This window comes from Camelina sativa, chromosome 20 (assembly GCF_000633955.1).
Source record: "Camelina sativa cultivar DH55 chromosome 20, Cs, whole genome shotgun sequence".
Classification (NCBI taxonomy): Eukaryota; Viridiplantae; Streptophyta; class Magnoliopsida; order Brassicales; family Brassicaceae; genus Camelina; species Camelina sativa.
This window is the reverse complement of record NC_025704.1, coordinates 16,549,946-16,577,336: the sequence shown is the minus strand read 5'-3', so window position 1 is coordinate 16,577,336 and position 27,391 is coordinate 16,549,946. Positions and strand designations below refer to the sequence as shown.

The following is a 27,391-nucleotide window of genomic DNA, read 5'->3' as shown; positions in this document are numbered from 1 at the left end:
GAATTTAGTCTTTTCTCCTTAAAAACAAGTACAAGATCTAAGAAAAATAAAAGTGCAAAAGGAATAATTCCCAAAAAGGTAAAAACTAGGTTTAGAGAATATCTAAAAAGCTGGACTCTTTTGGTGACTGCAGGTACAAGGCTTTATATAGGAAAGGGAGTGGAAGCCCTTAAAATACTAAAAGACAAAATAGTCAACGGCTCGGTCAACTCGACCCGTGCTCGGTCGAGTGGCAGGTCGAGCTGGCTTCTCTCATGCATCATCCACTCGGTCGAGTTCTCCTCAGCACACGGTCGAGTGTCTGGTCGAGTGTGCGATCGAGTTGGACTCTGGACCTTGGTTCTTCAGCCTTAACTCTCTTGCTTTCCCTTCATGATTGCTTCACTTCTCCTTAGCATTGCTTCCATGCTCCTTAAGCTCCAAAATCACCTGATTATGCATGAAAAGATGCAAATGCAATGCAACTAAACTCTAATGCATGATTAGTCCTAAAGCTATTCAATCATGGTGAAAATGGCTAGCAAAAGATGCAAAAGATGTGAATAAACTAAGGGAAAACATGGTAAAATATATGAACATCATCTTTATAACTCATCTACTATATAACCATATTATATAGTATTTTAAACTTTTAAATTTTACTTATTCGTAATACTTTAAAATTTTATCAAGTTTATATATATTAATTATAAGAATTAAATTAATGTGAATGGAAGTTCTTCTTACGTTAAAAATCAAAGCTCACAGGTATTAGAAAACAAAATGGGAATCAAATTGTTGTTTTCTTTGTTTGCAAATGATTCGGAGATATAATATCTTCAAAACACAATAGAAAGTGTGGTTAAATATATCATAGTTTATGTTTCCATATTAATTTTACTGTAATTTTTTGTTAGTTGGAATGGAATGTAAAATATTTAATAAACAAAATCTGAAGTAATACTATTTTTGAAAAATATTTAGGGATTAAATTTGTAAATAATTTTTTAAATAGTACAAATAAAAGGGTAGAATCCAAAATGTAGTTCAAAAAGATATATATAGATTAATATGAGTTGTGATATTGAAAATTGTCTGACTAAAACTCTATCAAATAGCTGACTAAAACTATATATCAAATAGCTGACTAAAATTATTGAGAATTCGTTAGAAATATCCTCTTAAAAATATCCCTTTTCAAAAATATATTTTTGAATACATTTATTTTTACTCTGTTTTACAAAATTACAATAATAAGTTAAATTAATTTTTAGAATTAAAGTAAGATTGGGTAATGGGCAGCAAATTAGTTTCTGGCATGACTCATGGACTATTAATTACGTATTTAGGTCCTACAGGACCCGCTCAAACAAGCATCCCAATCCATGGGAAAGTTGCTCAGGCATCGTTGCCTACGGGCTGGAAACTCCGTCCAGCAAGGTCACCCCAGGCGGAGGATCTCCATATTTTTCTCACAACTGTAAGTTCGCCTCTTCCCACTCATGAGTCTGATGAGTATTTCTGGATGTGTGGTACAGAGGAACTTACAAAATTCTCCACAAAAAAGACGTGGGATATCTTAAGGCCAAGACAAGATCCTGCCTTCGTGGACTGCTCAAGTTTGGCTCAAAGGGAGGAATCCCTCCACAAGCTTTCATGTTGTGGCTAATGCACCAAGATCGACTACCAACAAGGGCAAGATTGGTTAGGTGGGGTCTGAATACTGATCCTAACTGTTGTCTTTGTGGTATGTATCTGGAAACAAGAGAACACCTGTTCCTCCGTTGTGAGGTTAGTGAGGAGCTTTAGGTTGAAGTGACAAGGCGATTAGGATGCAGGCGTTTCTCATTTCACACTTGGGAAGCTTTTACATCCTGGATGGACGTCAACGATCATATAGCGCCGAGATGCTTGCGTCGACTTGCTCTGCCCAAGACACTCTCTATGCTATATGGAGGGAACGAAACACCAAATATCACAACAACATTGCTACAGCTGTCCAAACCCTGTTCAAGGGGCTGGATAGACAAATCAGGGACGCCATTTTGGCAAACAAGAAGAGAAAGAATTTTAAAGACCTGCTATTGATTTGGTTAAAATTTGACATTCAAATTCCTTCCTTGTTTTTATCTTTTTTGGCAATGGACGAGTTAAGTATCAAGCTTTTTGTAATTTTCTGAAAACTTCAAGTTTAATGAATATTCACATATTTTTTAAAAAAAATTAAACACGTTGGGTGTGCATGGGATAAAACTTAAAAGTGTGGAGACATTACTGGCGAAAGTTAGGTTTTGTTTGGTAATTAGTGGAATTGTTGATATCCCTTCCCTAGTTGGGTTAACCGTCTTGCTCGCTTCGGTAAGAAGCTACGAACAGAATACTGACTTTTACTCTGTTACAGTAAAAGCTCATAAGTTAGGTTTCTTTTGCAACTGTGTTCTGTCGGCTGAGCTAATTGCAGGCCCGGCCTAAACGAGACAAAGGTGAGGCAGGCAGGCAGGTGAGATCAAAGGAAGAGAAGATTCCGGAAGCAGACAAGAAGGTACTTCGGAGTTCGGAGAATGTTAATTCTTTAAACCGATGCAGTAGAGGCGAAAGGAGAAGACAATGTCGTCATCCAACTGTGAGTGCTGAGCTCTTGTTTTAGTTAAATTTTATACACGACCTTTTTGTTTCTGTCATTTGATTCAGTAGTAATGGTCCCGAAGAAGTTCTATTTACGCTACAAGATCTCGGATTGAACAAACATTTTATTGATATATGGTAATATTGGTATAATATCTTCACATTATTTATGATATGGTAATATTGGTATAAGATCTTCACATTATTTATTTTGAACTATGAAATTAAAAAGTGAAGTGAAGTCAAGTCCATTGGGTAAGGATGGGGACAAGCTCAAGTGGAATTTTCTTAGGACTAACAAGTCCATAAGATTCTTCAAGATCAACATCTTCAATCTTCATTCCTTCAGGAAGCTTCCAATCGAAACGGTAAAGAAGATTGATAAGAGCCAAGTGTACCAAAGTCATACCCATTCCTATACCTGGGCACACTCTCCTTCCGCTACCAAACGCCAACAACTCAAAATTTAGACCTTTATAGTCAATCTCGCTATCCATAAACCTCTCAGGGATGAAAGCTTCCGGATCTTTCCAAACGTCTGGATTCCTATGAACAGCCCATACGTTGACATGGATCCAAGTTTTCTTTGGAATGTCATAACCTCCAATCTTTAGATCTTTTGAAGCCTCTCTTGGAATTAGTAGTGGCACAACTGGGTTTATCCTAAATGTTTCTTTGATCACCATTTTCAAATACTCGAGTCGTTCTATAGCATCTTCGGTGATATCATCTTTGTTTTTGATCACTTCTCTCATCTCTGCTTGCACTTTCTTCAGAACTCTTGGGTTAGTAATCAAATGTGTCATCGCCCATGTCACGATATTGGCAGCAGTGTCTGTTCCCGCAAGAAGAAGGTTCTGTAATAATCAAGAGGAGTAGAGGACACAATATTTAAACTTTAGGCAGCATGTGAACGATACAATTTTCAGATAGAGAGGTTCCCAATACTTACCAGAATAATTCCTTTGACGTGGTTTCGAGTTAGTTGAAACTCTCCCAGCACAGTTTCTCCCCTTTCCATCTTGAGGAGCAAAGCAATGATATCATCATCGATACTTTCATCTTCTTGGTGATGCTTTATAGATTGATCGAAAAATGAATCTAGTGCCTTAAAAACCTTCTCACATTTGCTATGTAATCCTGTGATCCTATCGATGATTTTACCAACAACTGGGAAGTAATCTGCTGCGGCAAAGCTCCCTACCACCTCCATGGTTCTTTGAACGACTTCCTCAAAAGTATTCTCAAGTTTGCTCCCTGTTAGAGTTATCCCAAATGCAACTTTACAAATCACATTCCCAGAGAGTTTCACTAACTTTTGGTTGAAGTCAACTGGTTTTTCCAACGAAGCAGACTCTTTAAGGAATTGGACAAAGGATGAAACTTCTTCTTCTCTTATATATTGAAATGATTTTACCCTTTTTGCAGTGTAGAGCTCAACAACTGTCATCTTTCGTACTTCCCTCCAATAGTTGTTGTAGAAAGAAAAGGCAAGATCTTTATAATCGTGTGTAATTCTTGCAGGATAAGTCATATAAGGTCGCGAACAACATTCTAGATCAAACGTTTTTAAGACTTCCTTCACTGTCTCTGGTGTAGATGCCACAACAGTAGACACGCTTCCAAACTTAAGAGACATTAGGGGTCCATATTTTTTGGATAATTTGAACATCGAACGATGAGGTTTTGATCCCAGTTGGTGCAAGTTGCCAATTATAGGAAGTCTTGGTGGTCCGGGAGGTAGATTCTTCCTTTTTGCTCTCGTGTTCTTTACAATGAACATAGATAAAAAGAAGAAGAAGGCAACAATGATATACCACCAAAAACTCATTTTGCTTCCTACACACAAATGAATAGTTTATAAAAAGTGAATAGTTTATAGTTAATTGAATATTTCATAACCTTTAGAGAAAAATAAATAGGATAGCATGTCAAGTGGACGACTAACCACAAAAGAAAAACGGCGCTAACCAAAACCACAGAAGCACCCTAATTACAGTAAAATCTCTATAAATTAATATTTAATAAACTACTAATCTCTATAAATTAATAAAAAATGTTATGGTCCTTAGTTAGATTAATGTAATTTTGAACACTATCTTATTATGTAAATACTGTAAAAAAATTTCATCACAAAACAATTCTAACAAAACTATAAAAGTAAGTTGTAATGGGGAATTTAAAAAACACATTTTTCCAATACCACTTTTCAAAAATGTCCAATCCCTAAAACTTTATACACATATATGATATTTATCAAAATATGTGTAACCTTATAAAAAATATACACAACTATATGATATAGAATATGCAGATAATATGCACAATGAGTAGGGGATATTTTGTTAATAGGAACAAGAAAGTGGTTCGAATCCCATTTCCTCCGGCGCGGAAGTGAAACGGGCGGGCGAAGATTCGGGGGCTTTCGGCTCAGAAGCTCATGGGAATCACATTGGTGTTGATGTTAACACAGACTGACCGGGACCTGCCCCATTTACCTCTCCTCTGTTCAAGGGGCACAGTCCCTGGATTCTAGTAGGGACTTCCGGCGCTCTCCGAGCTGTGTACCTGATGTCCTCTTTTATGGTTCATTATATGTGTGTAAAATTTTATATATTTTTATTAATATCGTATAAATATTTTTTAAAACTTTATAAAAACTTTAAATTTATAAAATCTTATAAATATTTGAATTGAGTCTTTGAGTAGTAATTACTATCCATAAGTACCTTATAAACCTTATAAAACTTTATAAAATTTTTAATTTAATAAAAACTATTTTTGAAAGTCGATAGATAAAAGTGGAATTTTTGAAAAGAGGTAAACCAAAAGGGGTATTTCTAAACATTTCACATTTGGAATGATACCATTAATACAACAAAACAATTCTATAAAATAATAAGATTGCATGTTCAATACTAAAATTTTATAATTGTATAAATTATTAATGTATATATATGTATAAAGAAAATTTGGGGAAATATGGCTCTTATGTTGTTGTTTTTTCTTAAATTTACATTGATTTTTGTTGTAGTTCAATTCTAATATTTTTACTGTATCAAATATAAAGAATATTCTAAATATATAAATTATATAACTTGAATACTAAATTAGGAAACCGTAAAATCTATATATGTAAAATAAAAATGGTTCTGATGTGTATCACCAATTAAATCTTAGAATTTATATATAAGAGAATATAATCAAAAACATATGGAGAGAGATATCCACAAATTACCTTAAACTTAAAAGTTTGTGGGTCGAAGGAGAGAGAAAGAGAGAAAATTTGTTTGCTTCTACGGATAAAATGAATTAGGATATGTGGCTGTGTGGTTTGCTTCTTTTTATGTATGTGCCTAATTGGAATGCTTTGAAGATACGTTCATTTTATAGCGAAGCTGAATAAATATCTACTGAAATTATTCCTCAAATATGTTTAATGAACTTATTTTTACCACCACAATTTTATTCAACATATCTAAATTTGAATAGGATTTTTCTCCCCGGGAAAAGTCCACCCAATTCTTATTAGAATTTTCTACGAAAAGATTGAAATTTATGGGTTGATGCTACGAAATAGTTGAAATACCATGATTTCAAATCTGATACATTAAACCCCACACGGCTCTACGACATTTCATATCCAATAATCTACATTACTTGGTGGTATCTATAGACGGCCCAAATTCCAGAGAGGGAAAATTGGTTAAATGGAGATGACTAATATGATAGCATGATTGTGACAAGCGCTATCATATTAAATTCTGAGAGAAAATGAGAAGTGTCCCGTATTGTTGTCCTAAGTTCTGTAAAGACTCCGAAAAAAAAAAGTCATTGTATCTATGATTTGATTTTGACATATTTAGGGTGAATCTTTTGTTCGCCTCTTCAATTTTTTACCAATTATATTTTTTTATATAATATTTTATTTTAAAATTTAATCAAAATTAAATTAAAAAGTAAACAAATTAAGGAACAAAATTCTGTATACCTTTAACTAAAAAAAAAATTATTGGTTTGCTTTAGATTTTATAATTAAACGAGGTTATATATCGGTTTGAGTTTATAAATGAGAATTATGATTTAGATTTTATAATTAGAACAAAATTATGTGTCAGTATGAGTTTACAAGTGATGTGATTAGGGTTTAGTTTTTACAATTAAAACAAAAATATGTGTCGGCTTGGGTTTACAAATGAGATGGTTAGAGTTTATATTTTATAATTAAAAAAAATTATATGTCGATTTGGGTTTACAAATGAAGTTGTCAGGGTTTAGATTTTATAGTTAAAACAAAATTATATGCCGGTTTAGTTTATAAAATAACGGTTTGAGTTTTTTATTTTTCAATGATTTATACAGATTTTGTTTTCTTATTTTATAGCGGTTTGTCTTCACGCTACAAGATATCGGATTGAAGAAACATTTTATTGATATGGTTATGGTATAAGATCTTTGCATTATTTATGATACAGTAATATGGTATAAGAACTTCACATTATTTAGTTTGAACGATGAAACTATAAAGTGAAGTGAAGTCAAGTCCATTGGGTAAGGATGGGGATAAGCTGAAGCGGAGTTTTCTTAGGACTCACAAGTCCATATGGTTCTTCAAGATCAACATCTTTTACCTCCATTCCTTGTGGAAGCGATCAAAACGGTAGAGAATATTGATGAGAGTCACATGTACCAAAGCCATACCCATTCCTAAACATGGGCACATTCTCCTTTCGCTACCAAATGGCAAGAGCTCAAAGTTTAAACCTTTATAGTCAATCTCGCTATCCATAAACCTCTCTGGGATGAAAGATTCTGGATCTTTCCAAAGGTTTGGATTCCTATGAACAGCCCATATGTTGACATAGATCCATGTTTTCTTTGGAATGTCATAACCTCCGATCTTTATATCTTTTGAAGCCTCTCTTGGAATTAGTAGTGGCACAAGTGGGTTTATCCTTAATGTTTCTTTGATCACCATTTTCAAATACTCGAGTCTTTCTATATCTTCTTCTGTGATACTGTCTTTGTTTTTTATTACTTCTCTGACCTCAGCTTGCGCTTTCTTTAGAACTCTTGGGTTTGTAATCATATGCGTCATCGCCCATGTCACAGTATTGTCAGAAGTGTCTACTCCAGCAATAAAAAGGTTCTGAAATAATTAAATACAAAAGATTTCAAATTTATGTGAAGAAACAAATTTATTGAAAGAGAGGTTAAAATAACTTACCAATAGAATTCCTTTGGTGTGGTCTCGGGTAAGTTGAAATTCTCCAAGTCCAGTCTCTCCCGTTCCATCTTTAGGAGCAAATCAATGATATCATCTTTAATACTAGGATCCTCTAGGTGATTTTGTATAGATTGATCAAAAAATGAATCCATTGCCTTAAAAACCTTCTCACATTTGCTGTGTAACCCTGTGATCCTATCAATGATTTTACCAACAACTTGGAAGTAATCCTCTGCTGCGAAGCTCCCTAGCACCTCCATGGTTCCTTAAATGACTTCCTCATAAGCATTCTCAAGTTTGCTTCCTTCTAGACATATCCCAAATCCAACTTTACAAATCACACTCCCAGAGAGTTTCACTAACTTGCGATTCAAGTTGACCGGTCTCTCCAATGAAGCAGATGTATCATGAATTGGACAAAAGAGGCAACTTCTTCTTGTCTTATATGTTGAAATGATTATATCCTTTTTGCGGTGTAGAGTTCAACAACCGTCATCTTTCGTACTTCTCTCCAATATTTGCTATAGAAAGAAAATGCAAGATCTTTTAAGTTGTATGTAATTCTTGCAGGATATGTCATGTAAGGTCTCGAACAACAATCAGCATCAAACGAATTTAAGACATCTTTCACCGTATCGGGAGTTAAAGCCACAACAGCAGAGACATATCCAAACTTTAGAGACATTAGAGACCCATATTTATTAACACTTTAAGATTGTAAAAGAGATTTCTCATTAACCGTAGAAGTGTACACTTACAAGAGTATATATACAAGTATAAGTACTAAGTAAAAGGAAGCTTAGTACTCTTCTAATTCTATACAATATATATATGTTAGTATACCCCCCTCAAGCCGAAGCTTCCCGTGGAAGGAAGAGGCTTGAAACTGATAAACGGTTGAGAATAGAGTAGAACGGAGCCGGCTGCAACGGTTTGGTGAGGATGTCAGCCAGCTGGTTTTCAGTAGAGACATGTAGAACCTTCAGAAAACCACTCTTAATCCGATCACGAGTGATGTGACAATCAATCTCAACATGTTTGGTGCGCTCGTCAAAAACTGGGTTATTGGCAATGTGCGTTGCTGATTTGTTGTCACAGAACAGCTTTGCAGGATAATCAACCTTGATATGCAAGTCCTTCAACATCTGATCAAGCCAGAGAAGTTCTTTCGTGGTGACTGCCATGCTTCTGTACTCTGCTTATGTGCTACTGCTACTGCAAACATCATGTTTCTTTGACTTCCAAGAAATAAGAGAAGTACCCAGAAACACACACATACCAGTGATAGAAAGCCTACTCTCCAATTAGGTTCCCCAATCAGCATCAGAAAAACCATTGAGACATATATCCGTATGAGCAGAGAAGAATAAACCTTGTCCAGGATTGTTCTTGAGATACTTCAGAATACGAAGAGCAGCTTTGTAGTGAACATCAGTTGGACAAGACAAGTACTGACTCAAGCGATTCACAGCAAATGTAATATCGGGGCGTGTGATGCACAAATATAACAGGCGACCAACAAGTTCCCAATAAGGCCGACCATCAAAGAGAAGCGTACATGAACCTTTAGTCAAGACCTTCTTGTAGTCCATTGGGGTTGATCTTGGCTTACAACCAAGAAGACCAGAATCAGCCAGTAAGTCCAAACAATACTTCCTCTGACAAACAGAGATTCCTTCTGAGTTACGAGCAATCTCCAAGCCTAGAAAGAAACACGCTGGACCTAGATCCTTAGTCTTGAATTGTCGAGCAAGAGCCGATTTGATGCTCATAACAGCCGCATCATTATTGCTGACAATGAGTATATCATCAACATAAACTAACACTGCAGTGTAGAAGACATTAGTTTCCTTAACGAACAGCGTATTATCAGCAGGAGATTGTTCAAACCCCTCATCAAGAAGCGCCTTAGATAAACATTTGTACCATTGGCGAGAGGCTTGCTTCAAACCATAAGGAGACTTGTGAAGTCTACAAACTGGATTTGGTGGTAGAACGCCAGATGTCGGTGTATATCCTTCAGGCAAACTCATGTAAATCTCCTCCTCCAAGTCACTATGCAGAAATGCATTAGTAACATCCATCTGAGTTAAGTTCCAACCCTTCTTGGCAGCCAAACCTAAAACAAGCTTGACACTAGCAAGTTTAGGAACAGGTGAAAATGTATCAATATAGTCGACACCTTCTTGCTGTGTATATCCTTTGGCAACGAGACAGGCCTTCTACCGCTCAATAGAGCCATCCGAGTTATACTTAATAGTATAAACCCATTTGCAGCCAACAACGTTCTTACCCGGTGGCAATGAAACAACAGAAAGAGTCCCTGTCTGCTCCATAGCATCCAATTCCACATCCATAGCTTTGGTCCATTTCAGAGATAGTATAGCTTGTTTAAAAGATTTGGGTTCTGTTTCAAGAGTTATAGAAAGAACATACGACTGATAGGAAGGATTGATAGTAGAATAGGATAAAACAGAACAAAGTGGGTAAGGAGTGGTAGAGAGTTTCAAAGGAGAAGAAGTTGAAATTTTGTTAAGAGAGTGATGATAGTCAGATAAGTAACCTGGAGCCTTAGTAGTCCGTTGTGGTCCGGCACTTGGTAATGAGACCTCACCAGTATCCGCAGTAACAGTCTCTGTTACCGGAACAATGACACTAGAGTGTGTATCGGGTGGAGAAGCATGTGACGAAGCAGATGTGGATGCATGAGATGGTGCAGATAATGCAGGAACAGAAACATTAATCGGAACAGATAATGGCAAAATAACATCACCAAACAAGTCCACATCATGAGTAGCATGCTTGACATTTTGAAAAGGGAAAATTGTTTCATGAAAAATAACATTTCGAGACACAGAAACAATATTAGTATCAAGATGCAAAACTTTATAGCCTTTATAACCAAAAGAGTATCCTAGAAAAACGCATTCAGTAGCACGAGAACTAAATTTGTGCCTATCTTTTTGTAAAGTGGAAACAAAACAAAGACAACCAAAGTTTTTAAAAAAAGAGTAATCCGGTTTCTTTTTAGTAAGAAGTTCATAAGGAGTAATATGTTTCAAAACAGTAGATGGAGTTCTATTAATCAAGAAAACTGCAGTTAGTAAACAGTCACTCCAATAAGCTAAAGGAATATTCGATTGAAACAAGAGAGATCGAGCTACATTGAGCAAATGTTGATGTTTGCGTTCAACAACAGAATTCTGTTGTGGTGTATAAGTACAAGAATATTGATGAACTATGCCATGTTTACTAACCAAATCAGCAAAAACAAGTTCTGGAGCATTACCAGTTCGCATTTTCTTAACAGTAGTCTGATACTGAGTCTCAACCAGTTTAAGAAACAAAGGCAATTTGATAGAAACTTCACGTTTATTATGCAATAGGTAAACCCATGTTACACGACTGTAATCATCTACAATGGTGAGAAAAAATTTAAAACCTTCTGTAGACTCTATAGCAAAGGGACCCCAAACATCTAAGTGAATAAGATCAAAGGGAGCAGAAGACCTATGACCACTAGACTCAAAAGGAAGACGTTTTTTATTAGCTAAATGACATATAGAACAAGGAGACTCAGAGGACAAAGTAGACAATGATGATGTACCCGGAACATGCTTTAACTTGTCAGAAGATGGATGTCCTAGGCGTTGGTGCCACAGAGCTCCATCAACCTTCAAGGATCCAGAAAAATGCGATGCAGACAACTAATGATCTCTGCCGTATATGTAAAGATTGTGAAACAGATATCCTCTACCAATCATCAAGCCCTGAATAGACTCCTGAATAAAGCAAAACAATGGATAGAAATGAGCAGAATACTGGTTATGTCGTAACAAAGAACTAACAGAAATCAAGTTAAATTTGAAAGATGGAACATGGAGAACTTCATGCAATGTTAAGGATGATGATAAATGCACAGTGCCACTATGACTAATATCCACTCTAGCATCATTTGGTAATGTTACTGTAACCCCAGAGACTGATGTAGTTTCATGAAAAAGTGTCAGATCAGAACAGACATGACTTGTGGCTCTTGTATCAATTATCCAACTACCAGGAGGTAAATTCGAAAAAAGTGAAGAGAGACATGTATGTTGGAAAGTAAGTTGATAATTCTCATAACGAAGAGATGTAGAAGGAAAAGAAGTAGGAAATTTAGACATACCAGAAGATGATTGAGGATCCATTACACCATGATCTGTAATGGAACAAAGCTTTGGGGAAGGAGCAGGTTGTTCTGAAGACGTGACATGAGCCTGATACTGTTGAATCAAAGACTAGATTTGATCATTATTGAGCTTAGTAAGATCCAAATTGACAGCATTAGTCGCAGGAGAAGCTGCTTGATAAGTCGTAACAGCATTGGCCATCGGTTGAATCTGAGATTTAGTCTGAACAGATTGTGATGGAGGAAACGGCTGTGCTGGCTGAGAATAAGATCCAGCAGGTCCTCTAGGCTGAGAAAACGAGTTGAATGGTCTCGAAGTTTGAGAACCAGATGAGAAACTCTTCTATCCTAGGATATAACCTGGAGGATAGCCGTGAAGTTTGAAACACTTCTGAACAACATGGCCAAGCTGACCACAATGAGTACACAATGGACGATTGGAAGGACGAGGTCAGAAGTGATTCTGCGTTGCAGCAAAAGCTGCATTATCAAAAGATCCATCAAACGAGGAAGACTGATTCAGAAGAGGATAGACGACTGATGAATCAGTCTTAGAATCTGAAGTCTGAAAGATAGCACTATCAGCTTTTGGTGTGACATTCTTCTGTCGCTCATCCTGTGTGACCATATTGTAAACTTCATCAATAGAGGGAATCGGTTTAAGCAGCAAGATGTGGCGCCTGGTTGATTCATAAGAAGCATTAAGCCCCATAAGAAACTTGGTAACCTGACTCCGCTGCTGCAACGTCTCCTAGATACCAGCTGCATTACACTCACACTTCCCACAAGTACACAAAGGCAATTCAACATAATTCTTGTATTCCTCCCAAAGAGTAACCAAGGCAGTGTAATAAGAAGTTACATCCATTGAACCTTGCTGAAGCAAACTTAATTGTTGCTCAATCTCATACACACGAGGAGCATTATCTTGTTTGAATCTCTTCATCAGACTTTTCCAAATCCCTTCTGCAGTAGGAATGTATAACAAACTAGCTCCTATTTTCTTGCTAACAGAGTTGATAAGCCAAGTCGTATCCATATCGTTGCAACGAGACCAAGATCCATAATCGCGATGATTCTCAAGAGTTTTAGGAACCATACCATTAATGAAACCAAGATTATTGCGGACATTGAGTCCCATGCGCACAGAACGATGCCACGAGTGAAAGTTTGCTCCGGTGGTTAAACGATCGGAGGCTAAAGCCATTCCCGCATGATCGGAGCTATGCAAGAAATAAGGATTGTTGTATAGATCTGTTGACGAATCAGTAGAATTAGCACGAATCGGCGATGATGGAGCCATGAATCGAGCTTGGGAAACTCAGAAATTAAAAGATAAGATCAAAAACAGAAAGAAAGATGAAAGCGCGGAAAAACAAAGTTGAAGATAGAAAAACAGAAGATTCGCGAAGAAAGTGAGAACGATTTGTCGATTTGAAGCACTCATTGAACAATTCGGAGATGAAAACGAAGATATCGAAGCTCAAAAAGAAAAAATCAACAAGATATCGCCATTGAAGAAGATGGATTAAGCTCGCGAAGCTTCAAGAATGAGAAAAAAGTTTGTTACGCTCTGATACCATATTAACACTTTAAGATTGTAAAAGAGATTTCTCATTAACCGTAGAAGTGTACACTTACAAGAGTATATATACAGGTATAAGTACTAAGTAAAAGGAAGCTTAGTACTCTTCTTATTCTATACAATATATATATATATATATATATATATATATATATGTTATTAATATTTTTCAGATAATTTGAACATCGAACGTTGAGGTTTCGTTCCCAACTGGTACAAGTTACCAATTATAGGAAGTCTACGTGGTCCGGGAGGCAGATTTTTCTTTGTCTTTTTTGTGCTCTTCGCAATGAGTGATGCAAAGAATACGAATGCAACAATGATATACCACAAACTCATTTTGTTTCCTATACAAAAAGAGATAGTTTATATAAAAGTCAATATATAGTTCATATAAAAGTCAATATTTGATAACGTTAAGATAAATAAAAACAGCATAGCATGTCAAGTGGACGATTAACTACACAATAGAAAAACAAGATAAATGAATTGAAAATATAGAACTGCACTACCTAAAACTACCAAAGCACCCTAACTATTAATCAAGGCAATACAAGTAAAAGAAGAGTCTTTATATATTTTTCCTAGCACTACTTTTTAGTTTCACATAATATTTTGATATTAGAGTGTATCTATAACAATGAATTATTATAAAAATTCCTAAAGTGAATTATTATAAAAAAACAGTTACTAATAAATAAAAGAATATTTGTATATATATGAGAATATAATCAAAAACATATGGAGAGAGACAGAGCGAGAGAGATTCACAAATTACCTTAAACTTGACGTTTGTGGCAGAAGAGTTTACACTGTGGAGCAAGAGAGAAGAAGAAATGAAATTAGTATTGTATATATATATATTAATTTATTTATTGATTGTAATCATTGATAAGAGACGACGTATATAGGAGATGTGGCTGCGTGGTTTGCTTCCATGTATGTGGCTGCGTAGAATGCATTGTGGATAAGTTTTTTTTGAAATAAATGTCCACACACAAGGGCGGACCCACGTTGGCGTAAAATGGGGCAGTTGCCACCGTCAAAATTTTAATAGTTAGTGTTATTTATTACCTTTTCAATTTATGCCCCTGTTAAAAAAAACATTTATGCCCCCACTACTTTACTTTCTTAAACCCAAGTCTCAAACACATAAATTTTAACTTTTATGTTGACAAATTCCAATTTGTTTTATTATTAGAAGCCCATTTAGTTAGAAAATAAGTATTACATTCCCATTTCGTTTTATTACACACAAAAAAATAAATATTAAATGTGTGAAACATGACTTTTCAGTTTTTTCTCTCAGATTTTAATTTTATTATGTGTTTTATAACACATAATTTTTGAATATAATATATATATATATATTAATTTAATATTTTTGCCACGGGTAAAATTATTTCTTAGATCCACCACTGTCCACACACAACAGAAAAACAAGATAAATGGATTAGAAATATAGAACTGCACTACCTAAAATCACCAAAACACCCTAACTATTAATCAAGGTAATACAAGTAAAAGAAGAGTCCTTATATATTTTTCCTAGCACTATTTTTTAGTTTCACATAATATTTTGATATTAGAGTGTATCTATAACAATGAAGAGTACTCACTCTGTAAGTTTAGAGAAGAATATATACACTCCTAAAGTTAATTATTATAAAAAACAGTTACGAATAAATAAAAGAATATTTGCATATATATATATATATGAGAATATAATCAAAAACATATGGAGAGAGACAGAGGGAGAGAGATCCATAAATTACCTTAAACTTGATGTTTGTGGCGGAAGAGTTTACACTATGGGGCGAGGGAGAAGAAGAAGTGAAATTAGTATTATGTATATATATATATATATATATATATTAATTTATATTTAGATTGTTATCATTGATAAGAGATGACGTATATAGGAGATGTGGCTGTGTGGTTTGCTTCCATGTATGTGGCTGCGTGGATTGCATTGTGGATAAGTTTCATTTGAAATAAATGTCCACACATAAGGGCGGACCCACGTTGGCGTGAACTGGGGCAGTTGCCACTGTCAAAATTTTAATAGTTAGTGTTATTTATTACCTTTTCAATTTATGCCTCGGTTAAAGAAAACATTTATATCCCCACTACTTTACTTTTCTAAACCCAGGTCTCATAAACACATAAATTTAAGCTTTTATGTTGACAAAACTCAATTCGTTTTATTAATATTAGATGCCCATTTAGTTAGAAAATCAGTATTACAAGCCCATATCGTTTTATTACACTAAAAACTAATACTAAATGTGTGAAACATGACCTTTCAGCTTTTTTTCTCTCAAATTTTAATTTTATTATATATTTTATAACACATAAATTTTAAATATTATATAGATATTAATTTGATATTTTTGCCACGGGTAAAATTATTTCCTAGATCCACCACTGTCCATACACAACAGAAAAAACAAGATAAATGGATTAAAAATATAGAACTGCACTACTTAAAATCACCAAAGCACCCTAACTATTAATCAAAGCAATCATATATATAAAAGTAGAGTTCCACTCTCTCCTTATTGGTCCACTTGGCAATGCAATTTTAACAAAAAAAAATTATATTAAAACACAAATTTAAAAACAATTAATTTTTACATTTAACTCACATAATATAAAACTGAAATCTTTATAGCTTCTCCCTATAAATTATGCATTAACTTTATTTCTCCACTAAGTTGTATTAATCAATTGTATTAAAACAAAACAATAAATTAGAATTGTAACTCTCATTTTTCTAAATGTAATTTTTCATCATTTCTCTTCCTATAAATACTCATTATCTTATTCTCTTAGTCTATCACTCTTTCATTCTCTCATCTTCTTCCACTACTCTCAAATCTCTTTTTTGTTTTGTTTTGTTTTGTTTTGTATTTTTTTTTTTTTATTGTTGTTGTATGGGTTATAAAAAATCAAATCAAATATCATTGTAAAAGCTTAGTTTTAGAGTTTGTATGATATGTATATCTTATATATTTATTTTAATCTTTTAAAATGTTTATCTCCATTTTCTATTTTATATTAACATCTTATAAGTCATTATTTTCATACTTCCTTACAATATTCACCACACAATAAGATCATAAAGTTGAAATGATCCATATGTAATTATCTATTATGTCTCTGGTTATCTCACATATTCATGTATCATTTTTAATAATTTATAAAGATCAATATAATATTTAAAGATCAATATAATTATCCATTTATCCATTTATAAAGACTATTTTGTTTTGTGATCCAATTGTTAAATCTGCAGAGATCAATATAATATATATATATATATATATATATATATATGATTTGAGGTTTTTGAAAACAAAAAGAACATAATTAAACAATTGGTTTTTTGTGTCTTTAATCAAAATAAAAAATGATCCAAAAAACAAAACATATTCAACTGGAACTTAAATATAAAAATAAAATATAATTTTAAAAATATCATTTCACTAAATTCTCTAAAGATGAAACCATTAGTATGAAATCTAGCACTATAAATTAAATTGATGAGTGAAAACCAAAAAAATATAAGTTATCCTTGGGATTTTAAAAATTATTGAGATTGAAGAATTCATATAATTTTATAAGAAAACTAATTTAGTTTGTCACTTAAAAAGTAATATTTTTTATTTTGAAATATTATGTGTAAGTGTTGAGTTTATATCAACAAACAACCAAATCATGTGAATTTTGATTCAGCCACTTGGTATTCCTTTTATTTTAGGTTATAAAAAATTAAAATATTTATTTATAATTAAAGACATGTAACTCCATTTAACTCAAATGTAACTCCTATCCAATAATTGTACATTAATTCATTCCTCCTACTAACTTATTATCTTTCAAGAGAAATTATTTTTGGTTAAATTTTAATATTTTTTATTTATTTTGGTTGGCTAAACTTATATTCATATTTTGGTTGGCTAAATTAATATATTTCTCATGTAAAATTATTGTTTATAATATATTTCTCATTTCAAAGTTTAAAGCAATATATCATATATATAAAAGTAAGGTTTTGGTCTCTCCTTATTGGTTGATTTTCATTTAATGTTTTCTAATTTTTTTTTTTTTTTTATTTGCTCTCTAATTGGTTTAAACAATATTTAAGACCCAATAAACACAATACATTTAACTCACACATTAAAATAAAATTATAACTGAAAATAAAATAAATTATGCATTAATCATATTCTACCACTCAATTTTATTCAAACACAATAAATTACTATTGTAACTCCATAGTTCTAAATGTAACTTCCATCATTTCTTATCATATAAATAAGCATTCTCTCAATCTATCATTCTCTCATATTGACATTCTTTTACTATCTCATTTTCACATTCTCTCATTCTCTTCTACAATACCTCAAATCATTTTTCATTTTTTTTGTTATTTTTGATTTCTTATTTTTGTTGTATGGGTTGTAAAAAAAAAATAAAATATCATTGTAAATTGTTAATGCTAAATTTTAATTTTAGAGACTACATGATATATATTTTACATTGTTCTTATTTTAAAACATTTTTCTCCTTTATCTAATTTGGATTATTATCTTATAAGTAATCATTCTCTCTTCCTCTCCCACCAATATCAAATATTGTTATATCTCATATGTGTTGTAAGAGTTTGATTCTATATTTGATTTTAGAAATTATTATATATATAGATATTACATTGTTCTATTTTTTAAAGATTCATCTCCATTATCTAATTTGGATTACCATCTTATAGTAAACATTCTCTCCTCCTCTCCTACCAATATCAAATGTTGTTATATCTCATATGTGTTGTAACTTGTAAGAGTTTGATTCTATATTTTAATGTAGAAAGTATTATATATATTTAACATTGTTTTCAATTTTTATTTTATTTATATAAAAAAATATTTCTTTTATATTTCTTGCCTTTCTAATCTATTCATATTTATTTTTTAAATTTGCATAGTTAAATTTAAATTCACATATGTTGGTTTTAACAAAACAATCAACTTTATTTGAGAATTAGATGTTCCTATTCATTTTTAAACAATCAATGTGTAACATATAAGCATTTTGTCTTGCAATCACAAGTTCCATTTCCATTGCTTAACTCCATGGTTAAACTATAATATATGTTGTCCTATTTGTAGGAATAACAACATACTTATTTAATTTATTTAAAAGAGCAGATGATTAAACGAAATAAACATTTCTCCAAATTTTATAATTCAATCAGTGAGTGTACTTATTACTTTGAAAAACTTTTACATTGAAGTTCATAAAATCATATAAGAAAACTAAAATACTATATCACTTCAAATTTGGAAGGAAACACTTGGTATTCCTTTTAAAAAAAGTCAAGACACATATAAAAATTTATTAATATTTAACTCACTTTAAAGACATTAAAGGTCATTTAACTCAAAAATAACTTCTATCCAATAATTTCATACATTCCTCCCACAAATAAAAATATATATATATATGTTCAAGATTGTATTTAAATATTACATAATTTTTTAGTTAGCTAAATTTATAGTCACATATATACAATATATATACATAAGAATTTATATTACTTATTAACACCATAATTCGACCCATTATTTGCTTAACTCAATATTGGTTTCAAAGCCAACTAAAGAAAAACAGAAACGATCTTATTGATATTAGACCAAAACATGGGCATACAAACATAATCACTTACACGGAAGATATTTTAAAAAAATAACTTATTATTGCAACATCAACGTATGAAGGGTTTACATAAGCAGTTAATTAGAAAATCTATAATACAATAAATGTATTGGAAACAATATCAGTCAATGATAAGATTGGATCCTCAAAAGCAAGAAACAACATCTTCATAATTCATAAAAAGTAAACGCCACAATTATACACATCTGAACGAAATGGTATAAACATATAGTGTATAAATAAAAGTGACGGCAAAGCCCGTATATGCCTAATTAAAACGAAATAATACAAAAGAGAAAACGAAAAAGACCAAAAAAAAAACAACAAAGTGCCAACTACACCACAACCCACGCGTTGCGTGGGGAAGCGCCTAGTACAAGTAAAAGAAGAGTCCTTATATATTTTCCTAGCACTACTTTTTAGTTTCACATAATATTTTGATATTCGAGTGTATCTATAACAATGAAGAATACTCACTCTGTAAGCTTAGAGAAGAATATATACACTCCTAAACTGAATTATTATTAAAAAAACAGTTACTAATAAATAAAATAATATTTGTATATATATGAGAATATAACCAAAATCATATAGAGAGAGACAGAGCGAGAGAGATCCACAAATTACCTTAAACTTGACGTTTGTGGCGGAAGAGTTTACACTGTGGAGCGAGGGAGAAGAAAAAGTGAAATTAGTATTGTGTATATATATATATATATATATGTATATATATTAATTTATATTTGGATTGTTATCATTGATAAGAGATGACGTATATAGGAGATGCGGCTGCGTGGTTTGCTTCCATGTATGTGGCTGCGTGAAATGTATTGTGTATAAGTTTCATTTGAAATAAATGTCCACACACAAGGGCGGACCCACATTGGCGTGAACTGGGGTAGTTGCCACCATCAAAATTTTAATAGTTAGTGTTATTTATTACCTTTTCAATTTATACCTCTGTTAAAAAAACATTACTGCCCCTACTACTTTACTTTTTTAAACTCAAATCTCATAAACACATAAACTTTTATGTTGACAAAGTCCAATTCGTTTTATTAATATTAGAAGCCCCTTTAGTTAAAAAATAAGTATTACAAGCCCATTTCAATTTATTACACTAAAACTAATACTAAATGTATGAAACATGACTCTGCAGCTTCTTTTCTCTCAGATTTTTAATTTTATTATGTGTTTTATAACATATAATTTTTAAATATTATATATATATATATATATATATTAATTTAATATTTTTGTCACGGGTAAACATAAAAATTCTTCGATCATCACTTTCACATGTCTTCCTAATCATGTAATTTGTAATATTTTTTTGCCCCTAGATTTCTATCATATTTTCAATTTCGTCAACTAATGATACAAGTTGTGAACTATTTTATAATTAATAATATATTCTGGACTTAAAAAATATAATTTCAATTATGGTTTTATTTAAAATTTTATAATTATTATATTAAAATATGAATTTGTAAATAGAATTAATTGTCTAGACATATTTGATCTGGTTAGTTGTGATCCCATATATGGGTTACACTTAGACAATTGAAGTAGCTTGTACGTAGGGTGTAAATTTAAGTATAAGTTTTTTTGTACAAACCAGAAACGTTAGTGGACCAATGGAGATAATAAAACGCTTCTTTTTTTTTTGAATAAAATGTTAAATTATATTCAAAACAAAAATACGTTTATATAACTGGTGCATCGTTTCTTTGAGAATTCTAAAAACAGAGGGCTGAATAAAATTTAGAATCAATATCTAGTCTCTAGCCACTTGAGCAGACCAGTATCGTAACGTCGATCCCCCATGAGACCAATAGCGAGGAGTTGGTATCTCATATGTGTGTCAATGAGTTGAATGAGATATGAAGCAGGCTTCGGGTGCTCACCATGTGTCCGCCTGTTTCGCTCATGCCAAATGATGTACTGTCGTTTGCAGGATGGAACAGGCTAGATAAGATGTAGTCCTATCCCTCCAGTTACTACAGGCTGAGGTTACTATTGAGTTCCAGGTGGTCGAAAATCGGCTCTTGTAAATATCCTTTGCAACGGCTTGCCAAATCTCCGAGAAGAAACTACAGGTGAAAAATAAATGATCACGTGTTTCAACGGCATTGTTGCAGAATATACAGTCGCCAAGCTCTCCCGTGGACCATTGCGCCTTACGATCGCCAGTGGAAAGTCTATTGCAGATCGCCAACCAAATACAGAACGAGTGCTTTCATGTGGAATGAGTAAACTAGACACATCTATGCCATGCGACCTCTTCTACCACCGACCTGATCTGCAGCCAAGTTTCTTTTGTAAAAAACTGTGGGTGAAACCTCTCGTTTTTCCCTCGCCAAAGAACGACATCGTCCCTGGTATTAGATTGCTCACGCTTCAATTGAAGTTATGTTTCTATCTGGTTTAATTATGGCAGACGATAGCGACGACGATGACGTCTGTCCCACGCATCATCAACAGACATGTGTGTACTTATCCCCGTTTCAATGATACCCCTCTCTCCGGCCACATCAATTAACTGACCCAAACTCGACCAATTATCGAACCAAAACGAGGTACTAAGCCCATTATTGATTTCTGTTCTGCAAAAATTCACTGCAACTTGTCGAAACTTGAGTAATTTTCTCCACATCCAAGAACCTGCTGTAGCAGACTGGACAGACCAGAAGATCCTATGTTTGAGTAGATTGTTTTGCACCCATCTGACCCACATAGACTCACCAGATGAAACAATACGCCATATCTGTAACACCCCCGAACCGTTCTATAACTAAAACGGAACAAGGGCGTCACGTATGACACCCGTAATCAGTCGACAAAGGTTCCCGGAATGAATCCGCTTGCCCAATTCAACCGATCTCGAGTATCTTTACCTCTCGATCATGGCCTAAGGCTTTTCAACCCGTACCACGGTCGCGAGTTGTGTCAGTCCGGACATGACTAATATATCATTCGAACGCTTCCATGTTTAAATAAAACCGAATTTTATTTATTATAGTATCGTACTTTAAATCATTACAAAACAAGTATAGTTTCCTGGGCCCATAAAGAAAACTATACATAATAAATTTATCAGATTTTTAGCAAGAAGCTGTAAAACATCTAATCTGGACAGTCTATGATGACCGCGGCAGCTAGGGGTTTACCTAACGGGAATACCTGCAAAAACAAAAGGTAGCATCATGAGTAATCTAAAATTACTCAGTGAGCCCGCCCAACTAACCTCTAATCAACCCCCCAACTTGGACTCTATCAACAAACAAGCAACTAATGCAAGCAACACATGCATTAAGTAAATGAGAGAATCACGCAAACAAACAAATGCTTTAAAAAAAAACTAAAGTACTCAAATACAGAGTACCTGCACAACGACTCACGTTACCACTTGTATGATACTATTAAACTTTTCCACTTTGCCTTAAGGTCTTTGATCTTCTGCGATACGGATTTTCCAGCAGGCAATGCTTCCCCGACCCTTAGCCACAAAGGCTAGAAAGATCACATCCCTTTCCCAAGACCGTGTATAAGGGACCTATTCCCTTACGGTAAAATTTACTACTTTGTCAAGTAGTGCTCGTTGGTAGCTAACCACTTCGAGCCATTGGGACAATCACGTTATCGCCTTCCCAAGTCTTTACAAGACTAATGACTTAACCCAAAAATACAAGTATCTCTAAAACTAAGAATACTTGCAACATAAACTAACAATCAATCAAACAAACACTAGCCATGCATAAGCAAGACTAACACAACAACACACAACAAACTAACATGCTTCCTATCATAACATATAAAAAATAAAACACAACATCAAACCAAGCAACTCAAGCTCGTCAATAACTACCAATTATTGACTCACAAGAAACGAGCAGCATAACGGCTATAACAATAGCACAACCGATTATACTAACCTCTAAACTAAACCCACAAACATATCACACAATAATAACCACATCAAACTAAACACACAATAATGATCATGAACTATACCAAAATAGAACATGAACCTAACCTGCAACACATACCCTTAAGAAATTACGATAATAAACACAACTACCACAGAAAATAATCAACAACCAAACTTAACCTCACACAAAATAAGGAAATAAATCCTAGACATGTGCTATTTCACATGTGTTCGGTACTCACAGGGTTTAGGCTGAAACTTGGCTTTGCTTCACGTTTCTGACTAGCTAGATCCGCGTGAACTCGAAAACTCTGGATTTCACATCATCAAGATCTGCTTAGCTAGGATCTAAAAAGAAAATCTAGAAAGGAAACTGAACTAAGGCTAGGCTACTTACCTACAACCTTGGTAGCCTTCTTTGAATACTCCTTCAGCTACTTGAAGACTTCCTTTATCTCCAAGAACAACAAAGAACTTAACTAAGGTTTTAGGTAGATTTTGGGTTTACTTAAGCTAATGAACGAAACTGGGTATTTATACTCCTCTAGGATCAGTGGTGAGGTTGATTAGTCACCTAAACAAGTGTCCCACGTCCAGTTCTCAGCCAATCACAACTTGTCATTTTAATTTGACCATACTTATCCAATTTATGTGCCAACACATGGCATTGCAGCTCAACCACGTCCTCATCCTATTTTCTTGGCTAAAAATTGAACCACTTGGTCACTTAATGACCAATCAAACACTCTTAACCGATTCCAAGTCAAACTTCCACAAACCGTTAACCGTTTCTCACTGGAAATATCTCGTTTCGACCAGTTTTATGTGCCATTACCCTAAAAATAATTTCTCCAAGAAAACTCTGATTTTCCAAGATAAAATTACCTATTTTATCTTCCTTTAGCTTCACTAAAATCTTCAAGCTCAAATAAAATTAACCGTATCACTTTTCCTTTCGGTGATCGGCTAAAAGAGTCTCTGGCGACTTGATTTTCTAAAAAAAAATTATTCTGAGCTTCAACTTGATTTTTTACTTCTTGCTATAGCATCCTCAACTTCTTCAAGGTCCTCTTAACTTATTTCATGCTTGTCCTTAGCACAAAATTCTAATTCTGCTCCTTAACGCTCTTCTGAGTAGCTTATGGGTCAATTCTCTGGAAATCTGAAAATTGACTAATTTTTCTTGACAAAAACTTTTCAAGCTTCTTTTCTGATTTAATCATATGCCTTAGCCCACTGAATGCTTCACTTCTTCCTTCCAAACTGATTTTTAGTTGCTGGACTAATTACCGGAAAAATAGCGTCTCTCGCTAAACGTCTATCGGCTCCTGTTGAACCTTAGCGTTGATCATTAAATAATCTTTGCAGAGCTTTTTGATGTCAGCCCTCTTGGCTACTGATTGACTCTAGTCTTTCTTCGAAATTCTCTTCTTCAACAATTTCTTCTCAGCTAGGTCGTTCGGCTATCTTACTGCGAAAGACGTAATCAGATTATTTTTCTGAGTAATAATCTGTCGGGACAAGTGCTCTGGATTCCTTCTAATGAGCTTCAAACATCGTTGTTCCTTTGGTTTTTAACCAATCTCCCACTCCTTTGGTTTATTTCCCTCGTTGGTCGAAAAGTCTTGTGCGCGTCCTTCCCGTATATTTTTAGGTTTAGTATGGGGTATTACAATATCAGCTTCAAACAACAGACATCATTCATCTCTCTTAAAGACCTTAACCCTAAACCACCTTCTTTTTTAGGCTTACAAATATCTTCCCAGGCCACCTTAGCTTTGTGAGGATTTAACTCTGGATCAGACCAGAGGAAAGCAGAGCACAATTTGTCTATCTCACTTATGCATTGTCTCGGAAGCCTAAAAGCAGAGAACCAAAAAGTGCAAATGCTCCATATCACTGATTGAATCAGATTGAGTCATCCTGCAAAGGAAAGAAAGCGAGCTGTCCAGGATCCGATTTTCTTCTTTATATGCTCTAGGAGGGACGAGTAATCTGAAGCAGACAAGCGTTTAGTAACCAGTGGTAGTCCCTAAATACCTCACCGGTAGCTGGCCTACAGCAAAACTGAAACTATCTTGGATTACTTGACAATCCAAATCCGAGAGTCCTCCCAAGTATAGTGTAGACTTCTCTATGCTTATTTCCAGACCTGATTTCTTAGCAAAATTGTCAAAGACCTCCACAATTCCTTCTATAGACCTCACATTGCCATCTGAGAGGACCATAAGATCATCAGCAAAGCTCAAGTGTTTAACCCCTAGTTCCTTACAATTCGGGTGGTAGCCAAACTGTTCACCTGCAGCTTTGTCTAACATGCGGGATAGAACATCCATCACTATGACAAAGAGGTAGGGAGAAAGAGAACAACCCTGTCTTAAACCCCGTGTGTTCTGAAAATAACCTGCCAGCTCCCCGTTTACCTGAACGGAAAAGGAAGCTATTGTCACACATAGCATTAGCCAATGCAGGAAAACGGGTGGAATATCAAGAGCTGAAAGGACATTTCGAAGATGGTAGCATTAACACATTTAGGGAGGAAGCCTTTGATAAAGAAAGACTGAACTGCAACCACAAATTCCACTCCAATAATATCCTAAGTTGCCTTGAAAAATTCTGTAGTAAAACCATCTGGACCCGGAGATTTGTCGGATGGCATAGAGAATAAGACAGTTTTTATCTCCTCTGCTAAGACCGGCCTAGTGAGAGCCTGCTTATCTGCCAAAGTGCATCGAAAATGAAGTAAATCCTGCAGCTCCTCCACCGTAGCACCCTCAAAATCTGGTGGAACGAACTGAAGAAACTCACTAAAATGGCGTACAGCTTCCTTCTTAATCTCCTCCTCATCAGATACAACCCCACCATCAGGCGTCTGAATCTCCCTGATCATGTTTTGAGCATTTCTCATCTGAACTGCTCGATGGAAGGTCTTATTGTTCCGATCTCCAACCTTTAACCAATGGAGCTTTGATGTTTGTTTCAAATACTTCTCCTCCAGACCAGCAAGAAAACTCCAGCGGTCGTATGCCTCTTTTTCTGCTCCCATTGTAACTGCTGACGGGTTCAGTAAATTATCCTCATGTTTCCCACAAAGGATTTTATAAGCCTCTGTTGTTTTAACCACCAAGTGGCCTATCTTATCCCTAGCCAGTGAACGAAGCTTCGGTTTGAGGGCCTTTAGCTTCTTAGAGAACCGGAAAAGAGAGGAGGTTGACTTGTGAATAGGCTCAGTTTCCTCCCAGAACTCTGTCACCATCGGTTTAAAATTGGTCATATCCGCCATGGCATTCACAAATTTAAAAGGCTTACGACGTCACCTATTAGCAACCTGACTTATAATGTTAATCCGAAGTATCAGTACAATCCGCAGATGAGTTACCAACAACAGTAGCAGGGGAAGTCTGCACTGTGTAGTGAACGACATCAGAAGGAACATAGTTGGTCTCTGGTGTCGTGTGTCGTTTAGCTAAACACGTCGCTTTTAGATGACCCCACTTACCGCTTGATTCACACTTTGGTGGCAACCAAGGGTAAGAATATTTGATGACAATATCAAGTTCTCCCTCTTCCTCCCCCATAAAAACAAAATCTCTTGGTAAAGTTTTTGTTAAGTCAGCTTCGACCAAAATCTGAGCAACATCAAAACTTGTGCAAGCGTCTGTTTTCGGATGTAACCTAATCGGCTCTCCAACAGCACTAGCCAGAAACTGCAATCCCTTAGCAGTGAACAGAGAGGGTGGCACATCTGAAAGCACGACCCACAAAGGTATTGACTTCAAAGCAGGTTGTGTTTCCTCCTCAAAAGGAGACCATTTCGAAACGACCATTGGAATATCCATTATGTTCCACATACCCCTGTTTAAGACCCTTCGGCGCATGGTCTCACTTCTGATCCTAACTTTCACCGTCATGTCATTCACCTCATAAACATCAATCAATGTTGAGGTATCCCCTAAACGCCAAATTTTGTTAACAATCATGTGTATCTTACCAACATGAGGAACTTTCGTACTTAAAAACTTTCCGATGAGAAAATTCTCCTAGAGAAGTTTAGATCCAAGGAGAACCTCCTTCGGGACAATCACTCGCTGCTTTCCGTCAACTCCCACTACATCAAACTTTTGCTGAGAGAAAACGTGCTTACTAGCAACGTTT

At 34.5% G+C, this 27,391-nt stretch overlaps 1 protein-coding gene, 1 long non-coding RNA gene and 1 pseudogene across 4 annotated transcripts; all 3 read right to left on the bottom strand.

The window, feature by feature from the left end:
- Positions 2,712–5,969, bottom strand: LOC104772584 (cytochrome P450 71B12-like). 3 transcript variants are annotated; one of them, XM_019242019.1, is made up of 4 exons: positions 5,843–5,969; positions 5,103–5,172; positions 3,557–4,443; positions 2,712–3,461 (listed from the first exon to the last, which is right to left on the bottom strand). In XM_019242019.1, exons 3-4 carry the CDS (start codon positions 4,433–4,435, stop codon positions 2,847–2,849), a joined length of 1,494 nt encoding a protein of 497 aa, XP_019097564.1. In that variant the 5' UTR covers positions 4,436–4,443; positions 5,103–5,172; positions 5,843–5,969; the 3' UTR covers positions 2,712–2,846. The 3 variants fall into 3 exon arrangements, with proteins under 3 accessions (XP_019097564.1, XP_010495486.1, XP_019097563.1); XM_010497184.2 differs by having other exon boundaries at positions 3,557–5,172; XM_019242018.1 differs by lacking the exon at positions 5,103–5,172.
- On the bottom strand, positions 7,095–15,444 carry LOC109131286 (annotated as a pseudogene).
- On the bottom strand, positions 20,844–23,721 carry LOC109131291. The gene is made up of 3 exons (XR_002036916.1): positions 23,634–23,721; positions 23,479–23,547; positions 20,844–22,488 (listed from the first exon to the last, which is right to left on the bottom strand). It is a non-coding gene; the product is annotated as an uncharacterized LOC109131291 (long non-coding RNA).

What these genes read in the sequence shown, in the direction of transcription:
- LOC104772584 (XM_010497184.2), bottom strand. Translation starts at nt 4,435, where the DNA reads ATGAGTTTTTGGTGGTATATCATTGTTGCCTTCTTCTTCTTTTTATCT. An exon ending in ACGTCAAAGGAATTATTCTG is followed by an intron (nt 3,462 to 3,556) that starts GTAAGTATTGGG and finishes TGATTATTACAG; the next exon opens with AACCTTCTTCTTGCGGGAAC.